The 12,449-nt window shown below is 40.6% G+C and overlaps 1 protein-coding gene across 1 annotated transcript in view; it reads right to left on the reverse strand.

The window, feature by feature from the left end:
- Positions 1-12,449, reverse strand: part of PCCB (propionyl-CoA carboxylase subunit beta) — a 90,581-nt gene that overhangs the window by 60,247 nt on the left and 17,885 nt on the right. The window contains exon 6 of the mRNA XM_004278939.3: positions 6,630-6,740. Coding sequence (XP_004278987.1) covers positions 6,630-6,740 — 111 coding nt within the window. The remainder of the gene's footprint in view (positions 1-6,629; positions 6,741-12,449) is intronic.

The raw sequence follows: 12,449 nt of genomic DNA on the forward strand, positions 1-12,449 counted from the left end.
CATGCCGCAACTAAGACCCAGCACAGTCTAATTAATTAATTAATTAATTTTTAAAAAAGAATTATATACTGAAGCAATAAAAAGGTAAAGGGACATGATATATATAACCCACTCTCAAACAGTTAAGAGTTCTGTAAATTTGAAATTTCAAGATAAAAAGATTTTCTAAAAATTCTGCTCAAAGGATAGCATTGAGAAGAAAAAACTGAAGTCACAGAGTGGGAGAAGACAGGTGCAATATATATAACTGATAAAGAACTTACATCCAGTATATACAAAGAACTGCTAAAAATCAGTAAGAAGAAAACAAAAACCTCAATTTTTAAAAATGGGTAAAATAGATGAACAGCCATGCCATGAAAGAAACATGAGGGAATTCCCTGGCGATCCAATGGTTAGGACTCAGCGCTTTCACTGCTGAGGCCCAGGTTCAATCCCTGGTCAGGGAGCTAAGATCCCGCAAGCTGCACAGCACAACCAAAAGAAAAAAGAAAAAAGAAACATATGAAAAGGTGTTTAACCTCATTAGTCATGGAAATGCAGATTAAAACAATGAGAGGGCTTCCCTGGTGGTGCAGTGGTTAAGAATCCGCCTGCCAATGCAGGAGACATGGGTTCGAGCCCTGGTCCGGGAAGATCCCACATGCCGCGGAGCAACTAAGCCAGTGTGTCACAACGACTGAGCCTGCGCACAACAACTACTGAGCCCACAAGCTACAACTACTGAAGCCTGCGTGCTTAGAGCCCATGCTCCACAACAAGAGAAGCTACCGAAGTGAGAAGCCCGCGCACTGCAACGAAGAGTAGCCCCCGCTCACTGCAACTAGAGAAAGCCCGCGTGCAGCAACAAAGACCCAATGCAGCCAAAAATAAATAAAATTAAAATTAAAAACAAAACAGAAAAAAGAGAGAGATCACACCACATGCAAACTGGCATAATTAAATTATGTCAATAAAAGTGCTGGCACGGATGTAGAACAAGTGAAATTCTCACACACTGCTAGTAGAAGTGTAAATTGCTGCAACTTCTTCAGCAAACAGGCATTACATAGAAAAGCTGAAGACATGTATATCCTATGACCTAACATTGCCCCACCTTGAGAAACTGAAATATGTATGCACCAACATACATGTATAAGAATGCTTATAGCAGAATCATTTGCAATGACAAAAATCTTGAAACACAAATATCCATCAACAGTAGAAAGGATGAGGATCTTAAGATAATATACTACACAGCTACTGAAATGAACTACATTTACAAAGAACATGGATAAATCTTATAAACATGCGTCACAGTCACGCACAAAAGAATGCATATTATGTTTCACTTTACATTAAAGGTAAAATAGGCAGCATTAACCCCATTGTTTAGTGAGGCATAATTAAAATTTTAAACTGTAGAGCAAAGCAAATTTTAAAATTACCATAAAAGTTGAGACAAATACTTCTAGGCAGGATGGATGGAGACAATACTCATTATGAGGGTAATGGGGGCAGGCTCCTGGAGGGCCATTTCTTGATCTGGGTGTCATTTACATGGATCTGTACTTTATAATAATTGCTAAACTTTATGTATTTTATGTACTTCCCTGAGTATGTATTACATTAGAAATTTTAAATTGTTTAAAATTTTTTAATTAACTGGGAGAGGAGGCAGAGACAGAAGCAGGAAGACCAGTTAGAAGGATTATGCAATAATCCAGGTGAGGTGCTTGAATCAAAGTAATAGCAGTGTAAGTAATAAGAAGTACATAGGAATTTTATTATATTTTAGGTTATATCCTAAAATAGAGCAAATATGATTTTAGACTGATTGAACTCGGAATGTAACAGAAAAATGAGTCAGTGTTTTCGACCTCAGCCACTGGAAGGCTGGTCTTGCCATTTATTGAGATGGGGAAGGCTGTAAGAGAGCACTTTGGGAGGGCCTCATTAGAGATGAGAAACCCATTAAAGCCCAAATGGAAATGTTGATAGGCAACTGAAGGTTTAATCCTGGAGTTCAGGAGACCGTTCCATCCTGAAGAAATAGGTTTGAGAGTTGTCAGCACATACATAGATGGATATTTAAAGTCTTGAGGTAGGATAAGATCACCAAGGGAATGAGAGAATTGCTAGAAGAAAACCAAGAGAGTATAGTGCCCTGATGTTTCAAAGAGGAAGAAGTGATGACATAGGTCAAATGCTGCTGGAAGGTCAAGTAAGATAGGACTGAGAAATGTCAACTGGATTTAATGATATAGAAATCGTTGGTGTCTTTGATACAAGAAACTGCCATTATCAGTGACTCTGAATAGAATAATATCCTTTCCATCATAAATTAAATGTCTAAATATATTTAGATCTATCTTTCAGTTCTGTCCTGTTACTCAATTCTGTTCTGTTCCCTGGTCTATTTATTTACAAACTGAACAAATAGTTTTAGTTATTTTAGCTTTAAAACATATTTTCTCACCTGGCAGGACTAGCCTTTCATTGCACTTCCTTCATGAAATGTCTACTCTTACATTGTAGTTTTCTTGTTAATATGAACTTGTCTAGATCTTTAAGAAAGAATCTGTTAGCATTTTTATTGTACTCTCATTAAACACATGGAATAGTTAAGATGTAGAATGGTTAAGGCTTAATGATTAGTTGCGGAGGACAAGAAAGAGGAGGTGATGCCAATATGCAGGTATTAGTTAAAGTTCTGCAAGTGAAGGATGGGATAGCTTAGGATGAAAACACAGGATTAAAAGATACAGCGTACAAAAAGTCAACATACAGAAATCAGTTACATTTCTATACACTATGTACAAAATATACACTATATAGAAAATATCTGAAAAAGAAATAAAACCTGCCCATTCACGACAGCATCAAACATTACAAAATACCTATGTATAAATTTAACCAAGGAGGTGAAAGATCTAAACACTGAAAATTATAGAACTTTGATGAAAAACACCAAAGATGACACAAGTGGGAAAAAAATCCCATGTTTATAAAAATATTGTTAAAATGTCTGTACTACCCAAAGCCATCTATAGATTCAATGCAACTCCTATCAAAGTTCCAATGTCATTTTTCTACAAAAGTATGGCATCACAAAAAGAAACACAGACCAATGGAACAGAATCAAGAGCCCAGAAACAAACTCTCACGTATACTATCAACGAATACTTGACCAGGGAGCCAAGAACACTAAATGGGGAAAAGATAGTCTCTTCAATAAATGATGGTGGGAAAACTGGATAACCACATGCAGAAGATGAAACTGGACACATATCCTACACCACTCACAAAAATTAACTCAAAATAGGTTAAAGACTTAAAGACCCGACTCTGTAAAACTCCTAGAAAAAGACATAGGAGAAACACTCCCTGACACTGCTCCTGGCAATAATTTTATGGATGATACCAAAAGCAAACGCAATAGAAACAAAAATTAATAAGTGGGACTACTGCAAACTAAAAAGTTTCTACACAGCAAAAGCAATAATCAACAAAATGAAAAGGCAACCTACCGAATAGGAGAAAATATTTGCAAATCATATATCTGATAAGGGATTAATATCCAAAATATATAGAGAACTCGTAAAACTTAACAGCAAAAAAAAATTTTGATTAAAAAATGGGTAGAGGATCTGAATAGACATTTTTCCAAAGAAAACATACAAATGGCTAATGAAAAGATGCTCAACATCACTCATCATCAGTGAAATGCAAATCAAAACCACAATGAGGTTTTAGCCTCACACCTCTTAGAATGGCTGTTATCAAAAAGACAAGAAATAACAAGTGCTAGTAAAGTTCTGGAGAAAAGGGAACACTGTGCACTCTTGGTAGGAATATAAATTGATACAGCCACTATAGAAAACAGTATGGAGGTTCCTCAAAAAACTAAAAATAGAACTACCAAATGATCCAGCAATCCCACTTCTGGGTATATATCCAAAGGAAATAAAATCAGGACCTCAAACAGATGACTGCATTCCCATTTCACTGCAGCATTATTCACAGTAGCCAAGATATGGAAACAACCTAAGTGTCCATCAATGGATGAATGGATTAAAAAAAAATGTGACATACATACAAATACACATAGAATTATCCACTGGATATCCATATCAATAAAAAAAACATGACACATACATACACACAGACAAACACAGAGAAATATTATTCAGCCATGAGAAAGAAGGAAATCCTGCCATTCGTGACGTGAATGGATCCTTAGGGCATTTCACTTAGCGTATGCTAAGTAAAATAAGTCAGACAGAGGAAGAGAAATACTGTATGATCTCACTTATTCGTGGAACCTAAAACAGCTGAACTCACAGAAAAAGAATAGTGGTTACTAAGAGCAGGGGTGGTGTTGGAGTGAGGGGAGATGTTGGTCAAAAGATACAAACTTCCAGTTATAAGATGAAGAAGTTCTGGGGATCTAATGTATAACATGGAGATTATAGTTAACAGTACTGTATCACATACTTGAAAACTGCTAAGAGAGTAGATCTTAAATGTTAATCACCACAAGAAAGAAATGGTAATTATGAGAGCACTATGGGGGTAATCATTTTACAATATGTAAGTATCAAATCAACAGGTACACCTTAAGGGGGCTTCCCTGGTGGCACAGTGGTTGAGAATCCGCCTGCCAATGAAGGAGGCATGGGTTCGAGCCCTGGTCCGGGAAGATCCCACATGCAGCAGAGCAACTAATACTGTGTGCCACAACTACTGAGCCTGCACTCTAGAGCCTTCGAGCCACAGCTACTGAAGCCTGCGCGCCTAGAGCCTGTGCTCCGCAACAAGAGAAGCCACCACAATGAGAAGCCCGTGCACCGCAACAAAGAGTAGCCCCCACTCACTGCAACTAGAGAAAGCCTGCGCACAGCAATGAAGACCCAACACAGCCAAAAATAAATAAATTAATTTATTTTTTTAAAAATGTACACCTTAAACTTAAACAATGTTATATGTCAATTATATCTCAATAAAACTGGGAAAAAATGTTTTAAAAGTAAGACAAAGCAGGGCTTCCCTGGTGGTACAGTGGTTAAGAATCCGCCTGGCCAATGCAGGGAACACGGGTTCGAGCCCTGGTCCGGGTAGATCCCACATGCCGTGGAGCCACTAAGCCCGTGCACCACAACTACTGAGACTGTGCTCTAGAGTCTGCAAGCCACAACTACTGAGCCCACATGCCACAACTACTGAAGCCCACGCGCCTAGAGCCCGTGCTCTGCAACGAGAAGCCACCGCAGTGAGAAGCCAGCGCACTGCAATGAAGAGTAGCCCCCACTCACCTCAACTAGAGAAAGCCCATGTGCAGCAATGAAGACCCAACACAGCCAAAAAAAAGAATAAATTAATTTTAAAAAAAATGAGCAGTTTAGAATTTTCCAGCATGTATGTAGGGAGAGGAGGAAAGAATGGCCAGAGGAATTGATCCCACACCTCCATTGCTGCCAGGTAGGAAGACAACTGGGGTAGCACCACGTAGGTATGGCATATATAGATTTAGTGGGCAAAGTTCAAGGAATCCTGCTTTGCTCAGGAAATAAGAGATGTATTCATCTTAATTTTTAAAGTCCACCCTAAACTGAACATTGAACATTTAAGTTGCTTTTAATCTGTCACCAAGAAAGAACAGTTGAGTCAAGGGGTAAGCACTTTGTTAAACTTTAATTCCTACTGCCAAAGAGAAAAGTATTTCCTATTCTATTTACGCTCCTCTATTTACACTGTTTTCATACTGGATGAATCTCTTTCCTTTTTGCCCCGTAATTTGTCTTGACATTTTTGTTTGTTTTTTTGCGGTACGCGGGCCTCTCACTGTTGTGGCCTCTTCCGTTGCGGAGCACAGGCTCCAGACGCACAGGCTCAGCGGCCATGGCTCACGGGCCTAGCCGCTCCGCGGCATGTGGGATCTTCCCGGACCGGGGCACGAACCCATGTCCCCTGCATCGGCAGGCGGACTCTCAACCACTGCGCCACCAGGAAAGCCCTGTCTTGACATTTATTGCTCATTATGGTTAAAAATATTTAAGAGGAAAAGACTGATTTCTTTTTTAAGTATCAGGTTAAAGGTAATTACCCATGTATGATTTCAAATAGGCTTCTTTTAAAAATCATTTTAAAATATCATTTCATATAAATCATGTAATAAAGATATGGACCTCTTTACAATGAGCTGGAGATCAGATTTACCATTACCATCATAGACAAAATGTAATAAAATGGCAAACAGCTGAAGAAATAAAGATGAGACACAAGAAACAACCTCCTAGTGAAGCAGTTTACAGAAAAGCTTTCCATGAGAAACTTTCTGAATAGGATTCAGTAAACGATCATCTGTCTGGGCAGAGGATAGGACCTTTGATTACCTGAAAATCATTTGCAATTCAGATCAACAAGTAAAATCACCCACCAATGAAGTAGACAAGCACATTCTGCCACTGAACCCACACAAGCTACAGTCTTCATGCCAAAACCTTCTCTCCACCAAGACCTTATCAGCACTGCACTGAAATCCAATAAGCGTGCAGATAACAACCCAGATCTGGGTCAGGAATTATTGTTATTGCAGGTGAGGTACTGCACAACTCTCAAAGGGCAGGAGAACCAGGTCCTTTTCTTACCTTTACCATGAACGTGAAGTCTGTTAGGGCCGGGGAGTAGACAGCCCCACCGGCACATGGGCCCATGATCAGAGAAATCTGAGGGATGACTCCGGATGCCGTGACATTCCTCTGCCAAAAGAGAAAGGCAAAGGCATCTGGTTACAGAGGTGTTCAAGGCATTACCTGCAGAAAGACAGAGGCAACAATAAAAGTACATTTGGCTTTTATTCACAGAAATTCTATCCTAGAGACAAGAGGCCTAGTCTGTACAGTTTCTTCCAGAATATTGTATATGCAACTTTTCCCATAGCTGGTGGGATGGTTGGCATATTACTTTCTGGGGCAAGTAAAAACCTCTTCTCTCCTTGGCAGGGCAGTAGTTCCCCAAAAGCTCCACCAGGACATGAGCTCAGAGAGAATCCTACCACTCTCACCCCAGCTCTAAACACACCTCAGGCAAGGACCCCTGTCTGTACAAAACTGGCTGGAATAATGAATGAAAACCTTAGATGGAATATACAGGGCCAACACTTACCCTGGATCCATAACCTCTACTTGGAGCCCCTTCACACCCTCCACAGAGGATGCCCAACAGTTACAAGGCAAGGCTAAGAGGCAGGTGCTACTTTACTCAGTCTTCAATGTCTGCCCACCCCTACACAGGGCAGATGGGCAATAGGGAGGTGGCAGAAGGCAAAAAGCTTCCATAGGGACAAAGGTGTTGTGAAGAGCCAAGCCTCAGGCCACCTTCTAGGAAAAACAAGATTTCCCAGGGGGCTGGAAGACCCAGGAAAGATAAGAGCCCAATGACTCCTTGCCCATCCCCCAGCTTCTATCCTTCCCTGAGCCCCATCAGCTTAAGAGAAGTATGTCCACTTTTAGCCTTGACCTGGGTCTGAGACCAATTTCTATAATTCACAGGACATTGCTCAGGACAGCACAAAAAGGCATCCACAGAGAGGATTCTGAGAAGATGGTAGAATGGGAAGCATCAGGAATCTGTCTCCCCACCTGGACAAAAATTACACTGGCAGAATCTGTCTGATGTAACTTTCTGGAGCTCTGTTAAGCCTACTGAAGGCTTAACATTCATAGGAAGATTTGGAGGGCAAATCGCGGTTAATTTCAGTCAATTTCAACTGGTAGCACTGTAGCAGCTACCCCTACCCACCCTCTACCCCCAGCCATGAGGCATGCAGCTGTGCATGTGTTCCTGGAGTGGCTTACACAGAGGCAGACAAAAAGGACCCTGCCCTCCAAATATCGCAAATCTATGCTCCGACAGCTGGCTGTTGATTCTGATCAGAGGTGAAGTTAGGAAGTTAGGCGGCCATTGTTGTTACACCTCCCCCCATTGTTGCAAGCTCCTACCCCTCCAGCTCAAAATCACTTGCATTAGGGAAATGCAAATCAAAACTAGAATGAGATACCACATCACACACATTAAGATGACTACTATCAAAAACACAGAAAACAAGTGGTGTTGGTGAGGATGTGGAGAAAGTGGAACCCTTGTGCACTATTGGTAAGAATGTAAAATGGTACAGCTGCTGTGAAAAACAGCAGGGTGGTTCCTCAAAAAATTTTAAATAGAATTACCAAATGATCCAGAAATTCTACTTCTGGGGATATACCAAAAAGAATGGAAAACAGGGTCTCAAGGAGATAACTTGTACACCCACATTCATAGCAGCATTACTCACAGTAGGTGAAACATGGAATCAACCCAAATGCCCATCAACAGATAAATGGATAAACAAAATGTGGTATATCTATACAATGGAATATTATTCATCCTTGAAAAGGAAGGAAATCCTGTCACATGTTACAACATAGATGAAACTTCAGGACATTGTGCTAAGTGAAATAATAAGCCAGTCACAAAAAGTCTAACACTGTACAATTTTACTTAAGTTATTTAGTCAAAATAATAGAGACAAAGTAGAAGGGTGGTTACCAGGGGCTGGCAGAGGGGATAATGGGGGGTGACTGTTTAATGGGTATAGAGTTTCAGTTTTGCAAGACAAAAAGTTATGGAGATGGCCCCTGTCCACCTCCCTACGGCTGCCCCGCTAGCTGAAAAGTTTCTCCAGGTGCGGAATTCCAGGCTACCACCAGCACAGAGTATGCACGCCAGTCAGGAACCAGCCCACCCGATGGCCCGGGGCAACGGATATGTCAGAAACTGAAGCAAGAAAGTACTCGGCAGAGGGGGGAGTCAAGATGGCAGACTAGGAGGACGCAGAACTCGTGTCTCTGCACAACTAGGGCACCTACTAGACACCGGTGGGGGACCACAGACACCTAAGCAGATGGGAGGAACCCCCAGTGACACGGTCCTAAGCAAAGGCCCTGCCTCATGCTCAGACCTCACCCCGCCACCGGCCTAGGTTCCACCCCACCCTAAACCCTGCCCCTGCCTAAGTTCCACCCCTCCTAAACTCCGCCCCAAGAGCCAAGTCTTTTTTTTTCTTTTTCTTTTTTCCTCTTTTAGATTGGGGTACTGTTTTACCTTGTTGATTCACTATTGTTGATTCATTTATATTTTTATATTTCCTAATAAATTTTTTATTTTCCAATTTTATTTTATTCTTCATACTTTGTTACTGTTCTCTCCTTTTGGCTTGTTCCCCCCGTGCCCCCAATTTTTTTCTATTTTTTGTGTTGTGGTTTTATTTTACCTTGTTGTAGTTGTTTCAATTATATTTTTATGTTTCCTAATATATTTTTTACGTTTCTAATTTTATTTTATTTTTTTAATTTTTTTAATTTTTTTTGCATTACACGGGTCTTCACTGTTGTGGCCTCTCCCATTGCGGAGCACAGGCTCTGGACGCACAGGCTCAGCAGCCATGGCTCACGGGCCCAGCCGCTCCACGGCATGTGGGATCTTCCCAGACTGCGGCACGAACCCGTGTCCCTGCATCGGCAGGCGGACTCTCAACAACTGCGCCACCAGGGAAGCCCTTATTTTGTTTTTTATTCTTTGATATTCTTTGCTCCTTTTCTTTTTTTTTTTCTTTTTTTTTGCCACACCACATAGCTTGCGGGATCTTGGTTCCCCGGCCAGAGGCTGGGCCCGAACTCCTGAGGTGGGAGCTCTGAGTCCAAACTGCTGGACTAACAGAGAACCTCAGACCCCAGCAAATATTAACCGGAGTGAGGTCTCCTGGAGGTATTAATCTCAGCACTAAGACCCGGATCTATCCAACTGCTTGCAAACTCCAATGCTGGATGCCTCAAGCCAAACAACCAGTAAGACAGGAATACCGCCCCACCTATCCAAAAACAAAAAAACAAAAAAGAAACAACAAAAAAATACGTTACAGATGAAGGAGCAAGGTAAAAACCTAAAAAAACAGATAAATGAAGACGAAATAGGCAACCTACCTGAAAAAGAATTGAAAATAATGACAGCAGAGCTTGCTGGTGGTGCAGAGGTTGAGAGTCTGCCTGCCGATGCAGGGGACACAGGTTCATGCCCCGGTCCGGGAGGATCCCACATGCCATGGAGCGGCTAGGCCCGTGAGCCATGGCCGCTGAGCCTGTGCGTCCGGAGCCTGTGCTCCGCAACGGGAGAGGCCACAACAGTGAGAGGCCCGCGTACCGCAAAAAATTTTTAAAAATAAAATAAAATAAAATAATAATGACAGTAAAGATGTTCAAAAATCTCAGGAACAGAATGAAGAAAATACAAGAGACATTTAACAAGAATCTAGAAGAACTAAAGAGCAAACAAACAGTGATGAAAACAATAACTGAAATTAATAATACTCTAGAAGGAATCAATAGCAAAATAACTGAGGCAGAAGAATGGATAAGTGACCTGCAAGATACAATAGTGGAAAGAACTGCCAAGGAGCAGAATAAAAAAAAATAATGAAAAGAATTGAGGACAGTCTCAGAGACCTCTGGGACAACATTAAACACACCAACATTCGAATTATAATGGTCCCGGAAGAAGAATAGAAAAAGAAAGGGTCTGAGAAAATATTTGAAGAGATTATAGTCAAAAACGTCCCTAACATGGGAAAGGAAACAGTCAATCAAGCCCAGGAAGCAGAGAGACCCATACAGGATAAACCCAAAGAGAAACACACCAAGACACATATCAATGAAACTATCAAAAACTGAATACAAAGAAAAAATATTAAAAGCAGCAATGGAAAAGCAACAAGTAACATACAAGGGAATACCCATAAGGTTAACAGCTGATCTTTCAGCAGAAACTCCACAACAAAGAAGGGAGTGGCAGGACATATTTAAAGTGATGGAAGGGAAAAACCTACAAGCAAGATTACTCTACCCAGCAAGGATCTCATTCAGATTCGACAGAGAAGTTAAAACCTTTACCGACAAGCAAAAGGTAAGAGAATTCAGCACCACCAAACCAGCTTTACAACAAATGCTAAAGGATCTTCTCTAGGCAGTAAACACAAGAGAAGGAAAAGACCTACAATAACAAACCCAAAAGAATTAAGAAAATGGTAACAGGAACATACATATTGATAGCTACCTTAAATATAAATGGATTAAATGCTGCAACCAAAAGACATTGACTGGCTGAATGGATACAAAAACAAGACCCATATATATGCTGCCTACAAGAGACCCACTTCAGACCTAGGGACACATACAGACTGAAAGTGAGGGCATGGAAAAACACATCCCATGCAAATGGAAATCAAAAGAAAGCTGGAACAGCAATTCTCATATCAGACAAAATAGACTTTAAAATAAACACTATTACAAGAGACAAAGAAGGACACTACATAATGATCAACGGATCAATACAAGAAGATATAACAATTGTAAATATTTATGCATCCAACATAGGAGCACCTCAATACATAGGGTAAATGCTAACAGCCATAAAAGGGGAAATTGACAGTAACACAGTCATAGTAGGGGACGCTAACACCACACTTTCACCAATGGACAGATCATCCAAAATGAAAGTAAATAAGGAAACACAAGCTTTAAATGACACATTAAACAAGATAGACTTAATTGATATTTATAGGACATTCCATCCAAAAACAACAGAATACACTTTCTTCCCAAGTGCTCATGGAATATTCTCTAGGATAGACCTATCTTGGGTCACAAATCAAGCCTTGGTAAATTTAAGAAAACTGAAATCGTATCAAGTATCTTTTCCAACCACAACACTATGAGACTAGATATCAATTACAGGAAAAAAACCTAGAACCAAAAAATACCTAGAAACAAATGACAATGGAAACACGATGGACCAAAATCTATGGGATGCAGCAAAAGCAGTTCTAAGAGGGAAGTTTATAGCAATACAATCCTACCTCAAGAAACAAGAAACATCTCAAATAAACAACCTAACCTTATATCTAAAGCAATTAGAGAAATAACAACAAAAAAACCCCAAAGTTAGCAGAAGGAAAGAAATCTTAAAGATCAGATCAGAAATAAATGAAAAAGAAATGAAGGAAACAATAGTAAAGATCAATAAAACTGAAAGCTGATTCTTTGAGAAGATAAACAAAATTGATAAACCATTAGCCAGAGTCATCAAGAAAAAAAGAGAGAAGACTCAAATCAACAGAATTAGAAATGAAAAAGGTAAAGTTGGGCTTCCCTGGTGGCGCAGTGGTTGAAAGTCCGCCTGCCGAAGCAGGGGACACAGGTTTGTGCCCCAGTCCGGGAAGATCCCATATGCCACGGAGCGGCTGGGCCCGTGAGCCATGGCCGCTGAGCCTGCGCGTCCGGAGCCTGTGCTCCGCAACGGGAGAGGCCACAGCAGTGAGAGGCCCGCGTACCACAAAAAAAAAAAAAAAAAAGTAAAGTAACAAATGACACTGCAGA

This window comes from Orcinus orca, chromosome 5 (genome assembly GCF_937001465.1).
Source record: "Orcinus orca chromosome 5, mOrcOrc1.1, whole genome shotgun sequence".
NCBI lineage: Eukaryota > Metazoa > Chordata > Mammalia > Artiodactyla > Delphinidae > Orcinus > Orcinus orca.